We start from the raw sequence: 22,288 nt of genomic DNA, 5'->3' as shown, positions 1-22,288 counted from the left end.
TAGCTTTGGTACCCACCCCCCCTTATTGTCTCGCTGGCATACGTGGGTGATACATGGAGCACCTAACAGCCTCACTGCCCCCCAAGTGTTGGGAGCAATGTGGTGAAGAAAACGGAGTGGGGAGAAGGGGGAAATGAAGGAGGGCTCGTGGGCTCCCTCTGCTGGCTAGAGGGGTCCCTGAAGTGCTGAGCTAGCCAGGCACTAGGTGGGCATCCAAGAGGATGGAAGGACCTGGAGGTCAGGCCTTCTCCCCGAGGTTTTGAGTTCACAGTCCCCAGAAAGGGGCTTCCAGGGAAACTTCTGAGTGGGAGGGTGAGAGCTAGTAAAGGCAATGCATGATGCCGGGTGCAGAGAACCCCTCCAGGGGCACAGTGGCCTGCCTGAGCAATGGGATAACATTTTTTAAGTGGGCTCCATACTGGGCACAGAGTTCAAGCCCCAACCACGGGGCTTGAACTCACAACTCCGAGATCAAGAGTCGGACACTTAACCGACTGAGCCACCCAGGCGCCCTTGGGATGAATTTTTAATGTAAGGCAAAGTCAGTCCACAGTACAAAAATCTAAAAATCAGACCCACTTTTCCCACCTGGTATCTGGGAGGGTGGGGGAAACTGGGGCTTCTTTTGCCTGCAGGGGTTGGGAAGGGGCGGAGGAAGGCTAGAGAAGGGGGACAAGGGAACAGGCCATGGGAGGCCCTGCTGGAGGGATCCTGTCACCCCCACCCCTCTCCTGGAGCTGCCCAGCCTCCCACACCCTTGGCCTCCGGCGCCCGCTGCCCGCACAGGCCTGTGCTGGCCTGCCCCCGTCTGCCTGGCCTGGCCCTCAGAGGGTCAGGCCCCAGCCGTATCATTTCTCCTTCTTCTCCAGCCCCTTCGATGCCGAGGGCTCTGTTCCCTCTTTGGATCCCTCTGTCACTGCTGCTGCATCCTTAGGATTTGACTCCTCATAACTGACCAAAAAACAAAACAATAAGAACAACACCTTTAGAGGGGAAGAGCAGAACTTCCAGGCCCCGCCTCCCCACCATCCCAGGAAAATCCCTGGGCACACGAGGAACACCAGCCTGGCATTCACGGCCCAGCATCTTCCAGGACTTGGCCCCGGCCCCACAGTATGCCCTTCTCAGACAGGTTGCTCTCCTTTCTCTGTGCCTGGTGGTGCCAAGAGGTGGTAAAGGGCAGAGGCAGATGGAGGAAAGGATGGGCTTGGGTGGATTAACTTTAAGCTTCCTGGACCTTCCACTGGAGAGTGGGGAAAAAAATGGGGCAGCCAGGACGAGGCTATGGGAGAGGGTCTGCTTCCCAGGGCACATGGCAGGAGTCAAAACGATTCGGCCCCAGGGGTGCAGGGAGGCAGGGGGTTGCTCTACTGGCAAGTGGCAAGGTGCCACTCTCGAAGGCCGCCACCTGGCTTAGCTCTTGCTATTGGGCCCCATTTATCAAGCAACTGAGTTCACACCAAGGACAGTACCTATATCTCTTCCCCAGGTCAACTCCAGGAGGCAGGAATGTACCCACTTAGACGAACAGAGAGAGGCTCTGGAAGAGGAAAGTGATCTGCCCAGGGTTTATATGGAGGCCAGCAGTAAGAGAATCTACTCCTGGATGACAAGGGCTGTCGCTACGTGCTGTTTCACAGGAATCCCATACCACCGGTGAGGACAGTGACTTTCTAGAACCCTGCTCCCGGCCCTGAGGGACCGGGACCGCCTGGTGATTGTGGAGGTACCACTTGCTGCCTGCCCCTGGCAATGCTCCCTGCCCCGTCCACTGGAGCTGGGGTGTCTGCCCTACCTTGGGCCCCGGGGCAGTGGGGGGGAGCGGGCAGGTGGGCACCCGCCGGGCATTACATGGCGCTGGGATTCTGCGGGCGCCGGCGGCGAGGGCCAGCTAGCTTCTGCTGCATGGAGTCGGCCAGGCTGGCTGGGGAGCCCGAGACTGTGGGGAAGTGGGTGAGCCTCGGGGTGTGAGGCAGGATTTCCGCCGAGGACTCGTAGCTGTGTGAGAGACAGAGAGAGACAGAAAAGAAGAGATGGAGAGGAAAAGATGGGGTGGGGTGGGGTGGACACAGAGACTTCTCTTGCAAGGTAAGGGAGCAGAGCTGTGTCTTATTTTTACCTTCCTCTGCATTTTCAGACTCAGTGGGAAGCAGCCGGACTTACTAGGTGGATAAAAAAGATGTGCCTCGCCAAAGGGACACCGTACAGCTGTGCAAGAGCAGGACGCTCTAGACGTACGGGTGCTGCAGCAGAAACGTCTCTGAGATCTACCGTTTGTGCGGAAAATCCAGATGCAGACCGCTCTGCCAGCGCCTCCATCTGTGCAGGAACGTGCACGCGCACGGGTGCTGTTAGGAGCAACGCTGTCTCTGAAGGTCTGTGTGACAGGGTCCGGGGTGCGGCTGGGGCGTGAGGGGGTTTTCCCTCTCCTGGCTATGAAATTTTGAGCCATGTGAGTGTGTGAGCTAAGTGAATACAAAAAAGGAGAGCACTTCCCAAGGGAAAAGTAAAACAAAAGGTAAGGTGGAGAATTAGGGAGAGAGATGAAGAAAGAAAGAGACCAACCTGCTTTTTCATCTCGACCCAAGAACCTCCCGGGGGCAGGGGCAGAAAGGGGCGCCAAGTGCCCAAGTGGAAGAACATTTAGCCAAAGCAAGCACCAAGCAGGTGCCCTGGCTCTGGAGGCGCAGAGCGTGACCCAGTGTGGACACAGCAGGACTGGGACTGATGGGGGGCTGGTTACCCCAAGGCAGGGGGGTGGCTGAGAATGGATGAGCCAGAGGGTGAGGGGAGGTGCTGAGTTCCGGGATCAGATAGCACCCCGGTCCCGAGATCTGCCCCAAGTTCATCTTCCAGCCTGGCCTCAGAGTCCACAGGGCTTTGCCAGCCAGGAGATATGGGCAGGCAGCTTGGGAGCCTGGGGCTTCTAGGCAAGACAGGGAGGGCAGAGGCAGGTACGGGGGAGGGGTGAGTCACAGGTTCCCCTGCAGGCAGCCAGGTGCACAGATGGCCTGGCAGGCACTCGAGGGACAACCTGGAGGCCAGGCAGGTGGAGCTGGGTGGAAGGCCCCCGAGTGGGCAGCTTCGATCACAGCTGGCAGCTATTTCTGGGTCCCTGGCAGGCGGGGTCAGTGGTGCCAGGGAGCAGACACCTGTCGGAGTCACGCAGGCCTTGGGGTATGGGTGGGGCTGGGCACAGGGTGTGGCAGCTGTGCATATGGCCACAGGGAAGGGGTATGAGTGCAAGTGAGACACTCGCAGAGGCAGAGCTATGGGTTAGAGCCACTGAGGCGGCTCAACAGGGACTGACACTTGATTTCCAATCTGAGGCACCTCCCACCACACTAGGATCCTCCCTATTACTCACATGGGAAAGCTGAGGCTGGGAAAGGGAAAGACTTGCCTGAAGTCACACGGTGGCACAGTCAGGCTGGGAACCCAGGGCTCCTGACAGTAGGACTGGGGCGGCCTGGGGTGGGAGGGAATTATACCAGCCAGTCCCTTCCGAAGACCCAGAAATCATCTGGATGTGGGGGCTGCCCTCCCCTGGCTCCCAGCCCCGCAGAAAGGTTCCTGCTGGTGCCACAGGCCAGGCACCCACATGCTGGCAGAAAGGACAAGGGGTGGGGCCGGTGGCAGGAACAATGTTCCCCTGGAGACGTGTATAAGTAGCCCCGGCAGGCTCTGTGAGCTGCCCGCAGGTGCGCCTGTGCCTTGCAGATGTCCGCCCCCTGCCCTGCCTTACCTGAACATCTCCGTCACTTCCCCCTTGGCCAGTGCCACCAGGACAGGAAAGCCGATGCAGGCGGGGACCAGGTACAGAAGGGCAGGCTGTGAGAGAACAGAGCTACTGACCAACTGCTGGGCAGCGTACCCGCTCAGGGCCATGCCCATCACTCCAACCCCCTCCAGGGTGTGACTGATGGACAGTGACGGCCCAGGTTCCCAGAGCAAGTCAGTGGGTGCCTGGGCCCACCCCTGGGGCTCCTGACTCCCTGAGCAGGGCTGCTCCTCCCTGGGAGGGAAGGCAAGGAACCCAAAGAAAGTTAAGGGTACCCAGGAGTCTGGCGGGCAGGATCCTAATCACCTGGGACATCAGGTTCAAACAAGGAACCTCCTGGGTCGGTCCTATTCCCAGAGATTCTGCTTCCCTAGTCCAGGGACAGAAGTTTGCATCTTTAACAAACGCTCCAGGAGATGCTGTTAGTTGCCGTTACAAGAAGACGACCTAGGCAGTCTGGCTCTAGAGCCTGGGCGGAGACTCCTGGCGAAGCTGGGTCTGGAGGACAGGACAGCTGCACACGCCACCCTGCGCTCAGCCTGCCAAAGAGCATTTCAGTCCATCTCTCCATCCCCTACGACCATCCTCCTTGTTCACGTGAGGAAAGCTGATGCTCTGGGAGGACAGGGGACAGTGCAGGCCTCAGATATCTAAATGGCCAAGTGGGGACTGGACCTCAGGCATATCAGACTCTAAAGCTATTCCTTTCCCTGCAGCGTCTGAAAGTTGGACATTACTGTTCAACCCTCCATGACCTCCAATGCTCTCAGCAGCCTGCAGTCCTCATGAGATGTGACCCTGCTTCCTTCTCCGAGGTTGACCTGACTTGCCCTACTCTGGCCACAATGACCTTGTTGTGGTCCTCCTTGTCACCTCTAGCCACAGGACCTCTGCATGTGCAGTTTCTGCCGCTCGTGGTGCTCTTCCCACCTCTGCCTAGACGCCTCCTCCTTCGGACCTTCGTTACTGGTGGGGAGCCAGCCCTCCTGTCGCCTACTCTCAGGGCCCCTGCAGCATCTCCGGCAATCCGGAGCGGAACATCACTCCGCCGTTACAGACCTCGATCTCTCGGCTGCTAGGCTGTGAACTTCATGAGGGCAGGGTCCACGGCTGTCTTGGTCACTGTGCTATTCCTGGCATTCAGAAGAGGGCCTGGTAAATACTAAGCAAATGGCTTTCCCATGGGTGCTCACAAAGTTAAGAGGGTGTCTTGGAGACGACTGGGGTAAGGGCGAGGAGACCTCACTCCTAAGGTGAGTAAGGTCACAGAACAGGGCTCCAGAGGCTGCCAAGCCTGACATTCAGACCATTTGTTGGCACCTGCCATGCGTGGCCTGTGAACCATACCACTTCATACGTACTACCCTTGAAGCTAAAAACATAATCTGAGTTCTACTGATGATGCTACTGAGGTTTAGATAGCGGGAAAGGACTCGCCCAAGGTCACATGAGGTGTGTAAAAGGAGCTGAGCTTCTCCCACCGTATCACGTATTTGCTATGAGTTAGGCTTGGGTAAGTCAGGCTTTAGGCCTTTTGGGGGGTGAAAGAAATGACAACAACAAAAGTCTACACCAAAACATGTGAGAGGCAGCCAAGGGAGTACTCAGAGGCAAATTTATAACTAAGTCTAGGTGCATTTATCAGAAAACAAAGTGCATTTATTAGAAAACAAGACTTGAAATAATCTTAGCTTTCAAGTTAAGCAGCCAGAAAAAGAGGGGTGCCTGGGTGGCTCAGTCAGTTAAACATCTGCCTTCGGCTCAGGTCCTGATCCCAGAGTCCTGGGATCAAGCCTCCCATTGGGCTCGCTGCTCAGTGGGGAGCCTGCTTCTCCCTCTGCGTGTGCTCGCTCAAATAAATAAATAAATAAAATCTTAGGAGAAAAAAAGAAGAAGAAGAAGAAAAAAAAAAAAAAGCCAGAAAAGAATAAAACACCAAAAAGTAGAAAGAAAACAATGATGACAAAAGACCAAATTGATGAAACAGAAAATGCAACAAATACAAACTTATTAGAATTTAATTTCTCAACAGGCCTTCTCATACCCACTTTACAGATGAAGACACTGAGGATCAGAAGAGGGAAAGGAATGCCCTCCTCACGCGGTTGGCCAGGATGGGGCTCTAGGTGCCTCCGTCTCAGTCTTCATCAAGGCCAGGCCAGGCAAAGTACAGGGCTTCCCACTGGGGGTGGGGGTGGGGGTGGGGGTGGTGCGGGGAGGAGGGTGGTACAAATTTACCTTCCCTAAGGCCTGCCTTGAGAGCCAGGAGCCACTGAAGGGCTGCTGTGGGAGGTGGCAAGGCTGCTACTCTCAAGGCACCAGGGGACCTCTCCAAGGTCAGTGCTGAGGAGAGGCTGGGATGTCCAGCTCAGGACAGCAAGCTGGGCTTCAGAATCCTGGCTTTCCACCAGCCTCGACTCTGCTGTGTGACCCCAACTAAACTGCTTCCCACTCTGTTACAATGAGGACACCTGATCATCTTGAAGGCCCCTTCTAGGAGGCTGCCGGACCCCCGGCCTGGAGTCTTTTTTTTTTTTTTTTTAAGATTTTATTTATTTATTTGAGGAGAGATACAGCCAGCAAGAGAGGGAACACAAGCAGGGGAAGTGGGAGAGGAAGAAGCAGGCTCCCAGTGGAAGAGTCTGACATGGGGCTCAATCCCAGAACTCCAGGATCACGCCCTGAGCTGAAGGCAGACTCACCCAGGCACCCCATGGAGTCGTTTTTTTTTTTTTTTTTTTAATTTATTTGAGAGAGAGACAGAGAGTGAGAGAGTGCACACGAGCACAAGTGCATGGGAAGGGGCAGAAGAAGAGGGAGAGAGAGTCTTAAGCAGACTCCATGTTGAGCACAGAACCTGATGCAGGGCTCAATCTCACCACCCTAAGACCACGACCTGAGACAAAACCTAGAGCAGGACACTTAACTGACTGTGCCACCCAGTGCCTCTGGAGTTTCTGATAGAGGTTACATGGGTTGAAGACCACATAACCAGTGGTGACTCCCACCTAGGGAACTGCTGGCACTGGGACTGCCTGTGTCTTAGAAAGGAAGAGGGTCCTCAAGAAACAGGTTCCCCTTGTGTCCTGGATCCTCTTTCTAAGATTTCCAAGGAGATGCCGAGGTGGATGATGGACAATGGCTGGGCTGCTGCGAGGGAGGAGCACAGGCCTGGGGCCAGGGGCCGGAAGTCCAGGGCTCCAGCTGGGGCCTAGCTTGACTTGCTGTGTGTCCCAGGAAGGCTTCTTTTCCCTCTGGGCTACACTGTCCCCACAGAGAGGACCACCTTTCCAGCCAGTGTGAGAGCTCCCAATGGGATCCTTGGAGTCTAGCCCAGGCAGAAGGCAAGGCTGCCACCTGGTGGCCTCTGGGGGAATGGCTCTCCATTGGAACACAACGGGGCTGGGACCCCAGAGGCCTCTAAACTAGTCCCTTGGGCCAGGTTCAATCACTCTCGGGGACCTCCCTGTCAAGTGTCACTCTCAGCCAAAACAGCTCCCGAGGCCATCTGGAGTAGAAATGAATGAGAGGTGGTTCCTCCCTGGTTCTTGGTTTCTCCACCTATATGCTAGGGGACCCTGGACCGTGGACCTTCTGTAGAATGAGAAAATACTACTATCTACTTCGTAAGTATCATAGATACCATAGGGACTTAAGTGACTTAATGAGCAGAAGAATCTAGCATAGTGCCTGGCACACAGTAACTGCTCAACAAACAGCTATTGTGATTAATTCAAAGGTGGCTTCTCTGTGGCTGGTGACCGGGGGAGGCGGAAAGAGGGAGACCAGGGGAAGTGGAGGATGGAGGGGACAGTGACAACAATGACAGCTAATACTACCTGGGCCAGGCAAAATTCTGAGCACTCTCCTTATACTAACTCATTTCATCTTCAAAAAGCTCCAAGCTGGCTACTATTACTTATCCCAATTTTTTTTTAATTAATCACTGAGGGAAATCAAGCATAACTTCAGCAATCTGCCCAGAGCCCTGCAGCGAACAGATGGAGGAGCGTGGACTTCCTCCCACCTGCGTCCCCTTAGCCTTCATTCCACCCGGCCTTTCTCACTGCCAGGGGTTCAGAGCCTGGGCTTGGATGCCACGTGACACGGGTTTGGATCCTGGCTCTGCCACACGCTGGCTGTGTGGCACCTGACCTTCAGTCCCCTCAGCTGCTCATGAGGACCCTAATGAAGTCAGCAGAGCCTGGCACATTTGGGAAGTGCTTTGATTTCCAGTAGAGAGTAATCCTGTCTGCTGGCTGTCCCCTCCCAGTCTTACCCTCTTCAGGCCACAATGACATGCTCAGCCTTCATCCCACACCCTGATTCACTCTGGGGCATCTCGGTACCCATCTTAGTGGGAGGAAGAGGCAGAGGCTGGCCTGCTTGGGGAGTCAGAGAAGGCCCCTGACACCTTATCACTCATCTGGGAAGGTAGGCACTGGGCTGAAACACCCAACACCCACTCCAACACTGTTCCATCTGCCCCACTATGGAGGCTCAGAAGCCACAGCCCCTCTATCCTAGACTCCCTGCAGTGGGGGCCACGTGACACTGATACGGCCCATGAGATGTGAGCAGCAATCTGCCGGGAGGGTTCTGGGAAAGGTTTTGTCTTCCTGATGAAGGCCACAAGCACGGCTGGTATCCGTGCTACCCCCCTTGCCACTCCCGCACCTGTGCTACCTGCAACAGCTGCTGACATCCTGTGACGGCCGCAGGTGAAAGGCCAAGGGTCACAGACATGCCCACTCTGACCCTGCTGGGGAGCACCTACCTCTGGGCGGCTCGTGTATGTGACAAGCCCTACGCACGAAGTCCCTGCTACCTGCAGTGGGAGCATTCCCGATACAGGCCCACTCACCTGGGCGTGCTTGAAGATGTGCATGATGAAGATGGTGAGGCCCAGGCCGAAGATGTAGGCTGCGAAGCTGGTGTAGAAGTAGGTGTGGGTGTTCTTCTTTAAGCTTCAGGAAGGTGCGGGGAGAAAGAGGGGGAAGGTTAGCTGCAGCCATGGGAGCAGCACCATCACGGCTGAGGGGGCAGCTGGGGAAGACCCTGGAGGCTGAGAGGCTGGCATTGGGCACGCACTCTGGTACTGTCCCAGCTATAGGTCTTTGGAGAAGTCGCCTTCCTTCCTTATGCCTCAGTTTACTCATCTTGGGAAAACCACGATCCATCTGCTCACTGGTTGTGAATATCAAGTGCCGTCACCTAGAACGGTGGCTTTAGGGCTTTAGCCAGCATTCAGATCACCTAGAAACTTGCAAAAAAACTCCAACACAAAAAATAACAGACTTCCAGGTCCAATTAACCAGGGAGTCTGACTAAATAGTTCTGGGACAAAGTCCAGGAATCTGCATTTTTGAGAAACCACCCAGGGAAAGCTGATCTGGGGGTCAAGCTTTGGGAGACACTGACACGGAAGCTGCGCTCTTCAGCGCAGCGGACGAACAGTTCAGTGACCTGTCGCGCATGCTAACTAGCTGCTGACTACGTGGATAAAGTGCCAGTGGCTTTCTGGAGGCGAGCCATCCGAGAGCAGCCTCAGGACTCAATCACACCGTTACAGGGCTTCCCTTTAGGACCTCTGCACCATGACCTCTGGCTGTCCCCGGCACGCAGCACAGTGCCCAGCACCATCCGCGGACCGGAGTACTCACAGCTCCCTTTCCCCTTGCCCTGGCTGCCGCCGAGCCCAGAGCTGCGAGTGCACTGGGGGCTCTGCTGCCATGGGGCCTGGGGTGAAGCTGACTGCTGTGGGCATGCTGCACAGATTCTGGAACCAGCTCGGAAAGGCTGGCCGATCCTGCCCACCCAGGCTAGGAATGAGATTCTGCCTCTGAGGGTGCTGGCATCCGAATGTGAATCTGTGTCTCCAGCAAGTGGCCCAGGGACGCTCATGGGGTTCTCTCTGTGTCACCTCTGAACAGCCAGGAGTACAGCCTGCTGGCACAGATGTGCCTCTATTACAGACTGGCCAGGTCCCTCCCAAAGGCTGCCTGTAAGCCCATGGATGTGAGGTCTGAGTGGCACTATACAAATACCCCAGATGTGCGTGAGCGGGGGCAAGTTTCACAGGCAAACTCGATTTCAATGACACTGGTACAGTTTCTTGTTACCACTGTCAATACTATTACTGCTTTTGCAATTACTGGGCAGAAGGAGATTAAGAAAATTTCACAAACCATCTTGAAATTCAGTGTGCGTACTGCGAACCTTCCACTGGAAAGACATCGCCACCTGCTGGCAGCACACCCAGCTGCGTTCACAGTGCAACCTCTTCTGTTGGAAGTAGTGACTCAAGTTGGCCCCCTTCCCTCTCCCTGTGCTCACTTTCCACAACGGACTACACAAATCTGAGTGAGGGGAGCGCGGGGAGCAGCCAGAGCAGCTGGGACACAGTGACCTGAGCCTGGGCTGATAATGCACGATGACGACTGGACTGCAGCTGGGTCTCCCTGCGGCCCTGTGCTCAGCGCTCCCTCCAGGTTTTTTCTTGGTAATGCCGAGGTCGGAGCTCTTGTTTACCATGAAGTTAAGAATGAGAAACCTTAGCCCAGAAAGGTCAGATCACTTGCCAAGGTCACACAGTGAGAAAGCACTATGAGTACCACTAGGACCTTCTGGGTTTAAGTCTCTTGGGAGTGTGATCTTTTTTTTTTTTCTTTTTGGCCACAGGGTCTTTGAACACGCAACCTTCAAAGTGCAAATAAATCAGAATTGCACCGTCTACGCAGGTGGAGAGTGGGATGGCAGGTTACCTCCTCTGGGCTCCTGAAAGCCACTGAGAAGCCCCTGGGGTACCCCACCCAGGAAGTCCCCTCACTCATGGAGCTTGAGGGCTGGAGTTTCCAAGCGGCTTACCTGATGTCAAACCGTAGCAGCAAGGCAATGAAGATCCCTGTGGGCGGAGAGCCAGGGTTAGATGGTGGCAGGGAAGCCGGCACCTCAGGAAGGCTTGGGGATGGAGTCCCTGCCCGGGCCAGGGAGGAGCAGGCACCGAACTAACACGCAGGTGGGTCCCCAAGCTGGTGTTCTCAGTCGTGGAGCAGGCACTGGGGGCCAGCACTGCCATGTGCCGGCAGAAAGCCCGTCTCTCTACCGTCAGGCCTCCTTAGAACAATAAGAAGGTCCCAGGAGCTTGCTTTGGTCTGGGACCACGCTGACCTGGCACCTCACAGTACCATACTGTGTCACACTGGGCCCATCCACCCAAGTGTTTATTGAGGCCTTCTAAGTACCAGGCAACAGGAAGCAAAATCACCATACCCACAGAGCTCAACCAAGGTGACAGGAGGTAGACATGCTGATCAAACAGGAACAAAATTCAATACAAGATCCTGTGAAAGGGTGCTTTCTGTGTCATGGGAAGATATATCCGGGGACATGCCAGACTGGGGGGAGTGGAGGGGAAGAAAAAGAAGGGCTTCTGTGAGGAAGTGACACTTGCCAGGGAGAGGGAACAGCACATGCAAAGGTCCTGAGGGAAGAAGGGCTGTGGTGTGGCATGCGTCAAGGAGCCAGGAAGGCTGCAGCCCAGAGAAGGAGACACGGGGGATGGACGGCCACGCAGGGCTGTGGGGCACAAGGAGGAACTGGGTCTCTACTGTAAGGGAACACACAGAAGAATTCCAAGCAGGGGAACAACCTAAACAGATCTGGAAATCAACCCGTGTGGCAACTGTTTGGCTGGAGTGAGAGGCAGGAGCAGGCAGACCATCGGGAGGCTCTGCGGGAGCAGGAGAGGGTGATGAACTCCGTGCACCCGCCGCACTCCTCCTGGCACTGCAGGTCCCAGCCCAGACACGCCGAGAGCCTAAGACTCCCCGAGACCCAGCAGCCAGGCCGGCCTCTGGATGTTGCTCACATACCACAACCATCAGTGACTGTCTCCTTACTGGGCTCTGGGCTCAGGGCAAGGGCTGAATTGCACTGAGCTGATCAGAAGCACTGGCTGGCAGCGTAGGACTAATTTTATTATTTATTTATTTTTAAAGATTCCATCCTTAAGCAATCTCTACACCCAATGTGGAGCTCGAACCTATGACCCAGAGATCAAGAGTCATACGCTCCGCTGACTGAGCCAGCCAGGCGCCTCCACGTACGACTGATTCTAAACTGGGAAATGAGGGGCGCCTGCGTGGCGCAGTTGTTAAGCGTCTGCCTTCGGCTCAGGGTGTGATCCTGGAGTCCTGGTATCAAGCCCCACATCAGGCTCCTCTGTTAGGAGCCTGCTTCTTCCTCTCCCACTCCCCCTGCTTGTGTTCCCTCTCTCGCTGGCTGTCTCTCTCTCTGTCAAATAAATAAATAAAATCTTTAAAAAAAACAAAACAAAACTGGGAAATGAGTTAGTCCTCCCCGAAGACCTTGAGATTGTGTGTGAGTAGGGAGTGGGTGGGTGGAGAGAGAAGACAAACGCTGCCTTTCTGGAAACAAAGCTGGGAACTCAGCATCCCCCTGGCGGCCGAATTTACAACTGTTCTACTCATCCAGGGGTCAGAGCGCTTTCACCGCTAGTTACGCATCTGGGCTTCAAAACAATGGTCTGCAGCAGCCTATTCTTTGAAGAGTATCACTGGGGCACTGCGAGGGTGCGATCGACTTTCAGCTACTGAAATTGCTTAAAGACTTAGATACGTAGGTACATGCAGGGTTGTCCTGCGCATGCCCCAAGCCCAGAACTATGACCACCAAGGACACTGGGGAAGTCTGTGGGGGTGCTGGGGCACTTTCCGGGACTCAGTTTCTTCTCTCTGATGGAGCTGCGTCTCCCGGCCTCACAGCACTGCAAGTTATGGAAAGTCTTGGGTTCAAGACCATACTCCCATGGGCCCAGGAACGTGAGCAAGTCTCTTTGAGCCTCAGTTAACTCATCTGCAAAATGGAAATACCCTTTACCTCACTGGGTTGCTAGGAGCAGCAAAGAGACAACGCAGGAGAAGCAGCCAGCTTGGCGGCGGGCACCCAGCAGGGTCTGACCCATGCGGCTGTGGTCATCACCAGCCTATTACTATCATTGCTGTTACGGGCCATGCCTGCAGACGGACAACCCGGGCTGGGGCCCAGCCTTAGCCCTTATCAGTGCGTGAAGTTGTGAAAGTCCCTTTACTTCTGAGCCTCAGTTTCCTCGCTGGTAAAAGAGAAAACCTCTCCTTCACTGCCAAACAAAATCAAAGTGTCACAATGGAAGTGCCTGTACCATCTCAGATATTAGAACTGCCATCATTGGGGCGCCTGGGTGGCACAGCGGTTAAGCGTCTGCCTTCGGCTCAGGGCGTGATCCCGGCGTTATGGGATCGAGCCCCACATCGGGCTCCTCTGCTATGAGCCTGCTTCTTCCTCTCCCACTCCCCCTGCTTGTGTTCCCTCTCTCGCTGGCTGTCTCTGTCAAATAAATAAATAAAATCTTAAAAAAAAAAAAAAGAACTGCCATCATTTCTTAGAGTGAAAAACAGGCTGGCTTTTCATTTGTCCCACACTTTCTTCTTTTAAGCAAGCACCAGGGGCGCTCTGATCCTTGGACTCGGAGCCTCTGGACTACAGGAACAAGTGTGCCCTTTGGCTACCTGTCAGCAGGTCCGGATCTGCAGATGCACACATCCGGGCTCAGCCCCTGCAGCGACCTACAGAGCAGCAGCTCGGCTCTGCCCTGAGGCTTTGGACTGGTAGTTTAGGCTGCTGGCGCCCCAAGGCCGGGCAAGGCTGCAGGCGCCCAGGGCTGTGTGCCCGGAGCCCAGGTGCACTGACTCGCAGCCACATGTAGACGGTTCCGAGGTCCGCTCACGTGGACCAGCAAGTGCGTGCCACACACCCCTTTGCCAGAGTACAGGAGCACACGCTCATGGTGTCCTCCCCCCCACCCCGTGTCCACACACACAGGCGTGTTCTCGCTGGGACCGGGAGAGGAGGACCACGGGGACTTCGGCAGTTCTGGCACACCGGTACTACTCGTAAACACTGGCAAGGGGTGGGTGCGCGTGAGAAGCCTCAGGAGATGCGCTTGTCACAGAACGTATTTCAGTCTGTCACAGACACCTAACTTTTCCTGTTCTTGAGTAATGTCTGTTCAGTCAGACCAGAAGCTCCGTGAGGATGGTCATGCTCACCGCTGTTCCCCCGCTGCCTGGCTCAAGGCCTGGCACGTGACTGCTGCTTGACCCTGGGCTGATCCAGGGCTGGGTGTCCAGAATTGCCTGGCCTCTCCCTTCCCCATTCCCAGTGGCGAGGCTGCGTCACATGCTCGTCCCCTGCCTCCTCTCAGGCCCCTCCACCACTTGCACCTCGACCCCCATCCCGGCCTGCTCACCCGGAATGACGATATCTCCGAGTCCCAGCATGGCAAAGTTGTCTGCTTCGAGGCCCTTCTCCAGCAGGTCCTGGGGAAACACCACTGTGGGGGGAGGCAGGGATGCGAGGAATTGGTGAGAGGCTGGTTCAGACTGCCTCCCAGCCCCCCATCTCTGTTGCATGAAACTCACACACCTGCATTTAAGGGGGGGGGGGAGTGTGGAGGTGGTGATAGGTTGAAGGGCAAAGTCTCCATCTGGAACCACAGCGGGTTAGAGGGGGAAGAATCTAGGATCATCTAGATCGAAAGTTGCCTGCCTTTACTGAGCCAGAACTCACACAGCACACCATCAGTGCTCTTTGGTAGCCATGGAACCCTCCGGTGAAGTGGGATCGACCCCAAAGCCACATGGATGAAAGAGACCAAAGAGCCCACGCAGTGCTGACATCTAATAGGCTTTCCGTCTCATGACGGCACGGGTGGGGACAGGTGGTGGCCCTTGTCTGCAGCAGGGGGAGCCTGGGCTGGAAGCCCTTCCTGGATGTGTGGAAGGAGAAAAGGCCACACTCCTACAAACTCCTTACTTAAAGCCCCTCACTCAGAAATCCTGCTGACCCACTCGTTTAGATAAACACAGATGGAGAGAAATGCCTCCTCTGTGTCCAGTTATGGCAAGAGGGGGCTGTAACCGGATCTCATTCACAGCGCCTATTTTTCTTTTTAGTATTTTATTTGAGAGAGCAAGAGAGCACAAGCGGGGACGGGGGTGGGGGGAGAGGGGCAGAGGGAGAGGGAAAAACAGGCTCCCTGGGATCAGGACCTGAGCTGACGGTAGACGCCTAACCGACTGAGCCACCCAGGCGCCCCTCCATAGCACCGCGTAAGCAGAGAGCAGTTAGGTGTGGGCTTCAGGGCGAGACTGCATGGGTCTGAATCTTGGCTCTGGTCTGTGACTTTGCACAGGTTACTTAGCTGCTCTGTGCCTTAGCTTTCTCACCTGTGACAGGGTATAAGAGAACCGACCCCACAGAGTTGTGGTGAGAATCAGGTGATTTGCACACATTGTTAACGGTCACCCCATGCCTTCTTTACTAACCCAGTTCTGACTTTGGGTGGGGCAGCCTTCCCAGGGGATGGATCAAGTGGCACAAGGCTGGGGCAATCTGGACAACCCTGGTCCCTGAATTCCCCACTTCCCTTCCAGCTAGGGGTGGCCACGTGACCTGGCTCTGGCCAACACTATGTAAGCAGAGGTACACTGGGGGTTCTAGGTGAGCTTGTGCCTCCCTAATGAGCGCACAGATGCCCCCCCCACCTACTTCTTCCCCCCCTGAAAGCAGTCCCAGTGATTCACAGATCTCCGCATTCTATCTTCCCAATCCCGGTACCATTCAATTCTGAGAGGTGGAGGTGAAAACTAGGGCCCAGAGAGGTGAATGGTCTCTTGCCTAAGGCGGCCCAACCAGCTAGTGTCGGATCTGACACACCAGTCCAGGCAGCCCAACTTACCCACTCTGCCATCCTGCTTGAGCTCTACGGCTAGCAGTGGAGGGCAATGGGCCTTCTCCCCATGCCAGAACCCAAGTATGACAGTGTCACTACCCTCTTCAGAGCCTTCCAATGGCTCATTCACTGCCCACTGGGCAGTCCAGGCTTCCTGGCATGATACTCTTGGCTTCCCAAATCTGGCCTCTTTTCTGCTGCTCCCCTAAACTCAGCCACATTCCCTCCCTGATTCTCTGCTCCCAGGGCCCTCCGTGTATTTCCCTGCCTCTGCCCTTTGCTGAAGCCCTGCTCTCTCTTCCAAAGGCCCACCCTGCCCCTGCTTCCTTGGTAAACACATGATCATCCTTCATGAGAGCTTTCCTGGCACCCTGGCTGGCTTCCGCTATCATGGCACATGGGGAGGAGCTGCTGCTCTGGCTGGCCCAGCATCTGTTCTCCTGCTGCAGAACTGCCTTGCTTTACACCCTTGGTTCTGGGGGGGCTGCCAATTCAAACGCTCTGCTCCCAGACACTGGGGAGGGCAGCAACCCAGGCCTATCCGTCGTGATCCTTGCCTCCTCAGCAGGAGGGCCTGGCTCACGGGCCCACTGGTTTATTCAGACCAAAGCTGGCAGAAGCTTGTTTCCCTCGGGGTCCCTGAGCTGAGACCATAGCACCTGGGAGCAGTGTGTAGCCACGAACGTCTGTCCAGCTCATGGGGGCCTGTCTGCAGCAGCGGAGAGCAAGACTTTGCGGAGAACAGTTATTTCCTGCTTCTCGGAGGCCGGCCTCCCCCTGGCTGCCCAGTGCCCGTGGTGCACACTTCCCAAGACCAAGGCCTTCCCAACAGGACTCCCCCTTCTTCCTTGCTATCAGCCTGACTCATTCTATCCTCTTCTTTGGTACTCATGATCCCAAAACGGGGCTCTTCAGTGGTCTGAGCCTTAAACTCAAAGCTAATCACGCTTTTCCACCCCCGCTGCCGATGACCAGTTTGGATTTGGGCCTGTGGGGGGAACCTCCCTCTCTAATGAGAGAGACACAAAGTTCCCTCTCTCTGCCTCTGGACATGGCTGGGTGAGGAGTCAGTACTAGGAGCTGTGGCAGCCAGCTTGGGACCAAGAGGTAATGAGCTGAAGGGACAGGCAGATATGCTGAAGATGGTGGGGTGGACACTGAAGCCAGCCAGCTCTTGGTGACCGCACTGGGGGACGCTCAGGAATGCACTGCTGAGGCGCTCTGCCATGGGCCCGCTACAGAGACAACACTTCTGCGTTGCTTACTGATGCCTAGATGCCTGTCGCTGGATTTTCTCCTCTTTATCAACAACGGGTGGCTACCCGGAAGAACAAAACCTGAGCCATGTGAGGGGGGTGGGACAGACCACGCCAGCTAAAGCACCCGGTGAGAGGCTTCGGGCCCCAGTGTGGACTCTCCTTTCCTGGAGAGCCCCCGCGTGCCCCGCTGCAGGCTGTGTTAGACACCCCCTCTGTGCTTGCTCCCCTCTGGCTCATCCCCTATCACACTACACTGGGGCCAAGCGGCAGGACGTCAGGGCCTGGGCAGAGGGCAGCTGCGTGTGAACACAGCCGATGAATCAAAGAGGGGAAGGAAACCAGGCTGGAGACACGGGACAGCCTCGAGGAGGAAGAGATGTGTGGGGAAGAGCCAAGGGAGAGGTACTGACCAAAACAGGGACCACGAGGGGGAAGGGCCACGAGGTGGAAGTACAGGGGCTCCCCACGGTGGATGTGGTCACTTACATTTTATTGGTGCCTCAAAGGACTTGGCCACTGTCACCATCACATTGGTGCCAAATACCTAGGAGGAGAAGACAGGAGTCTGGAGGGAGGTGAGGGCCAGGTGGGAAAGGAACGCTGCCTAGGAACTCTTTTTTTTTTTTTTTTTTAAGACTTATTTAAAGGAGAGAGAGCACATGTAGGGATGGGCAGACGGAGAGAGACAGACAAACTCCAGGAGACTCCTGTCTGAGCTTGGAGCCTGATGCAGGGCTCGACCTCAAGGCCCTGAGATCATGACCTGAGCTGAAACCAAGAGTCAGACGCTTAACTGACTGAGCCACCCTGGTGCCCCCGTTCTAGGGACTCCTGATGCAATGTTGCCTGAGATCCACAGGGAGGGGCAGGGAGTGAGGAGCTGTTCCAGAGCAGATGGAAGCTGAGATTAGGTAGCTACTGATATTGGTCATAGGAACACCTCAGGGGGCTCCTGGTTCTGGGCAATAAGCAGGGCTATTTGAAGGAGCTGGAAAAGGGCCTGTGACGGCCCAGGCCAGGTCTCCTGTTTGTTCAGGGCTCTGCCCACCCCTAAGAGATAAAGTCCTCCAGCACCACCCACTAAAGGGGGAAAGAGGCTGCCTGAGGCCAGAGAAAGGTGCCTAAGTCAGGCTGGCCTTGATCCCTCAGCATGCCTGTGGGGAGTGGGCGCAGCAGGCCCCTCAGCCCAGGGCTGGTGTGTGCCAGAGCGTGCTGCCAACGGCGGCCTCTGTCCTCAGACTAGTGCCCTGGCTGCGCCCATTCATCAGCATTAACCGCCCCTGCCTGAATTTCTCTGAGTCTCAGCTTGCTTGCTAGGAAGACCCAGGAAAGGAATAGCTCTGCCAGGCCACCAGGAGGAAGTGAGGGTGGCTGCAAGGCCTGGGGCACAGGGTGGGCTCTCAGCCACCTGGGGAATCTGTTCTCTCATTCGTTTCACAGATGAGGGCAAGTGGGCCCAGAGAGGACCTGCTCTGGGGTCTCGACTTCCAGGCTGAGGCAGCTGCCTTCCATCAGATGACTGCTGCAAGACAGGGACGGAGGAGGCAAGGCCCACCCCAGCTCCCCGCCTTAAAAAAAATAGATTATTTTATTTATTTGAGAGGGAGAGAGAGCACAGAGGGAGAAGCAGACTCCCGCTGAGCAAGGAGCCCGATGCAGGGCTGGATCCCAGGACCCTGAGATCATGACTCGAGCCGAAGGCAGACGCTTTACCAACTGAGCCAGCCAGGCGCCTGGCAAGGGGCCTTTTGCGTCCCAGGCCGACTCACCCAGAAGACGTCATAGATGAAGAGTCCGCCCAGCAGGATGCAGCCGGTGCTGACGTTGTTCAGGTGCAGGAGCTCCACCCCATTAAGGGAGAAGGCCAGGCCAAAGAGATTGTTGGCAATCCAGTGCTGGGGAAAGGCGGGAGTGAGACGGGCTGTCTGCCTGCCCTGCTCCCGCGTCCCCTCATGCTGCCCCAGGCCCTGGCTCCTCACCTTCCTCAGCAGGTACCAGACGCCAACGATGCTGCTCAGGCCCAGGCATACCAGGTCCTTGGCGTCAAACTCATAATTGATGATCTCTGGGCAGAGAGGCCGGGTAAGTCCACTCCCCGGGGCGGGGCTGCCCCTCCCACCTGTCAGCCCCTGGACGGAGGAGGGCATGGCTGTGGGCACCGTCAGAGCCTCCCCAGCAACCCTCCCCCCCGACTTCCTACAGGAGGGACTGGAGGCCTGGCGCAGGGTCAGTGGGAGGTGGTCTGTGGTGTTGGAAGCACAGACTCTGCATTTGTAGCTGGGTGACCTTGGGGGAGGCAGTTCCCTCTCTGAGCTTCAGTCTCCTCCTGTGTATAAAGGGGACTGTAGCACCTCCCCGATAGGGCTGCTCTGGGGAGCAAGTGAGATGGGTCTCACAGAGCACTCAGCACAGTGCCTAGCACACAGTGGGTGCCCCATCAGTGCCAGCTGCTACTGAGCCCAGGTCTTTAGCTAGGTCCCGGTCCATTCAGCAGTCTTCCTATTTTGCCACCAAAGGAAATCAAGAAGATTGCTCGCAACCCTACATCACCAGCAAAGGAGGAAGAGGAAGAAGGTAAGAGCTGGAGGCCTGGAGAAAAAGCAGGAAGGAGTCCCTGCGTGCTCCTGTAGGGGGCCCTGTGGTAGACATTCCTCTTACAGCCATTCTCCATCACTTCCAAGTTTCCTAGTGAGGAAGCCCAGGAAGGTGGTGGGGCTCGCCCAGGGTTACAGAGCACAGCCATTTCTTTCAGATTCCAGAGTGGAACGGACTGTCGGTTGGCCCCAATTTTTGTTCTCTCCTCTGTGGTAACAGCACCCTGGGGAATTTTTTTTTGGTTTTAATTCAAGTTAGTTAACATAGAGTGTAGTATTGGTTTCAGGAAGCACCTTGGTGACTTTTAACTGGATGTGAAGCCAGTCAGCTCACAGCCACATCTTCTGGCTTGCGCTGTAGCTAAGTGGGCCTGTGACATGGTGATAGTACACCATCCTGGGCCTAAGGGCCACCCGCGTGTGACAGAGCATAAGACAGACGGAGCCTTGGCTCTCAAAGATTCCGTGGTGCAAGCTTAGCACTTTTTTTCCTTTTTTAAATTCAACAATCACCTCTTGGGCACAGACGCACTCGAAATGCAAAAAGGAATGACTTAAAGTCACCACTCTTTAGGAATAAGGCAGAATGTGGCAGGCACCCATAAGAGAGAGAGTGACGTTCACAAGCTCAGACTTTTATGCAAGAAATACTTTTCATCTGGTCAAGTCACTGCCAATACTGTTACAGCACTAGAACGCATACTCGAACAAACCCCCAAAGCCCAGGCATTCCCCAAGGTCCCAGAGTTTTCATTTTTTTTTTTTTTTAAATCAAAGAACCCCCTTTCCAAGTCTTAGGTGGGAGAGCCATCACATTAAAAACAGGTATAACACAAGGAGGTACGCCAGCCACCGTTATCGGGTGCTCCCTACCACGAGCCAGGCTGTGTGCTGAGTGCTCCCCTCATCACGGACTCCCATCCTAACAACATATCTATGAGGGAGGTACTAGATGGATCATTTTCATTCTACACATGAAATAAAAACGAAAACACCCAAGGCTCGGAGGAGTAAAGGCATTCACCCAGAGTCCCCCGTGTAGGCAGTGTAGGCAGTGGCAGAGCGGGGGTGGGAAGCCAGGCAATGTAATTGCAGAGCCCACCTTTTCCATCCCTTGCTTTGTTGAAGAGCCCCGATACTGGAGACAAAGGGGAAGGGGGTGAGAGATCCCCAAGGCAAGGGAAAGCGGGCAGCACTGACCTTCCTTGTTCTCCCCAGAGCCCTGCGTGAAGAGCAGCTGGTACTGTCGATTTGGAAAGTTGGCTGGAAAAAACTTATTCATGAAGGGGCTGGAAGGAAAGACAAAGCAGGTTGGCAAACAGGACCCCCACGGGCAACTGCAGCCCCAACCCATCCCAGAAGCACCCATTCACAGCTCTTTCCTCCCGGCACCCGCACAGCTGCCCTGACGGGGAGGACTTATCAGCCCTATTTCGCAGATGGAAACAGAGAGTAAGTGACTGCCCAGGGGTGACTCCCCATCTCAGCTGAGACTCAAACACAGGTCTCTGGAATCCTAGTGCTTCCACATTGCCTCTCGGTTATCATCCAAGAAACAAAGCAGGGCCAGACATCCACGTAAAATGCAGTTTTAGAACAGGAATGGATGCCAAAGCCTGGTCCGTGCACTGTCTCTGAGAGTCCATCGTCAAGAATGCGTATTCCTAGACTCTCTAGAATCCTAGACTTACCAAGTCAGATGACCTGATGGTTACTGCCTACCCCCCACGCCATGACTTGTTAGGCCTGAGATCTTTCATAAACTCAGCTGGACTCAATCACCTAGAAGAATCACAGCCCTAAGGTGCAGGTGGGAGGTGACCCTCTCATTCCTCCCTTCCACGAGGCCTCTGTTGCTCAGGATGGGCTTAGCCTCATCTCTGGAAAAATGGTCTCTGAATACCCAGCATACTCTATGCCTTGGCCAGGCAGGGAACAGAAACTTTCTTTTCTAGATCATCTTCAGAAAAAGATTAGCAAATCAGGGCCTCCTGGCCCAGCCTGGCCCTGGGGCAGCTCAGCCCAGAAGCCACACCGCTGGTGTGGCTTTGGGCAAGTCACTTTAGTGGCTCATCTCCTCAGCTGTATACGGGGATAACAATACCACCTGTCTCAAACGGCTGCCGTGAAGATAGGCGAGAAGGGAGGGGAGAGGCTTAGCCCAACTCTGGACCCACAACTGGGTGGGGTGTAAGAACTCTGGGCTTCCATCAGCACTGGCGCTTGTCCAAAGCCTGAGCTCAAAAGCATCTGGCAACAGCGGATCAGACTGACAATGACTGATGAGGTGGGCAAATCCAGAATGGTGCTCCCAACTGGTAGGTAAACGGAGGCAGGCCAAGAGGTACCCAGGGCACAGCAGTGAGGTACCCAAGGCAGGGAAAGGGAGCTCCCTTTCTAAGACCCTGGGGGCTGGAGAAAGGAGACGTGGAGTTAAGAACTATTTCAGGGCCTCCTTCCCCACTTGTCGAACAGCTTCCCTGTCTGCAGGGCTGCGGCACGAAGGAGAGCTTTGTGAACAGAAGTGCAGCGGGCACGAGGATGGCGCCGGGAGGGGCTTCCACAGGAGGGCTCTGAAGAAGTGGGGGCAGAAGCTGGGGCAGATGAGGCTGGAAGCTACTTTCAGCTCAGTTTGCTGAATCCCTTTTGGGAGAGCCTGAAGCCAGAGCGTGTGGGCAGAGGCAGAGAAAGGCCTGAGGAGCTAAGCCCTTCGCTGCAGGCTGGCCTCTTCCTTGGGAGCTTGATGCTTAGCTTCTGAACCAGCAGAGCACAGTGACTCGGGGCACGGACTCTGGAGCCAGACTTTCTGGATTCAAATCCTGACTCTACCACTGATAAGCTGCGTGATCTTGGGAAAATG

General features: G+C 55.5%; 1 protein-coding gene across 7 annotated transcripts in view; it reads right to left on the bottom strand.

The window, feature by feature from the left end:
- Positions 1 to 510: 510 nt before the first annotated feature.
- The window catches only part of HM13 (histocompatibility minor 13), a 39,443-nt gene continuing 17,665 nt past the window's right edge, over positions 511 to 22,288 (bottom strand). Inside the window, exons 4-13 of one of the 7 annotated variants that reach the window (XR_005836911.1) lie at positions 20,629 to 20,717; positions 18,814 to 18,953; positions 18,604 to 18,729; positions 17,321 to 17,378; positions 14,091 to 14,174; positions 10,649 to 10,685; positions 8,646 to 8,748; positions 3,746 to 3,831; positions 1,796 to 1,998; positions 511 to 951 (exon numbers count right to left, since the gene is read on the bottom strand). Coding sequence is in view for 5 of the 7 variants with exons in the window: in XM_040638119.1 (XP_040494053.1) it covers positions 849 to 951; positions 1,852 to 1,998; positions 3,746 to 3,831; positions 8,646 to 8,748; positions 10,649 to 10,685; positions 14,091 to 14,174; positions 17,321 to 17,378; positions 18,604 to 18,729; positions 18,814 to 18,953; positions 20,629 to 20,717 (973 nt within the window). In the remaining 2 variants the exon portion in view is untranslated. Of the gene's footprint in view, positions 952 to 1,795; positions 1,999 to 2,030; positions 3,470 to 3,745; positions 3,832 to 8,645; positions 8,749 to 10,648; positions 10,686 to 14,090; positions 14,175 to 17,320; positions 17,379 to 18,603; positions 18,730 to 18,813; positions 18,954 to 20,628; positions 20,718 to 22,288 lie in introns of those variants that run through there. The other 6 variants (XR_005836912.1, XM_040638119.1, XM_008703394.2 and 3 more) reach the window with 6 other exon arrangements.

This window comes from Ursus maritimus, unplaced genomic scaffold (assembly GCF_017311325.1).
Source record: "Ursus maritimus isolate PB19 unplaced genomic scaffold, ASM1731132v1 scaffold_22, whole genome shotgun sequence".
NCBI classification, from domain to species: Eukaryota; Metazoa; Chordata; class Mammalia; order Carnivora; family Ursidae; genus Ursus; species Ursus maritimus.
This window is presented reverse-complemented; position numbering and strand designations above follow the sequence as displayed.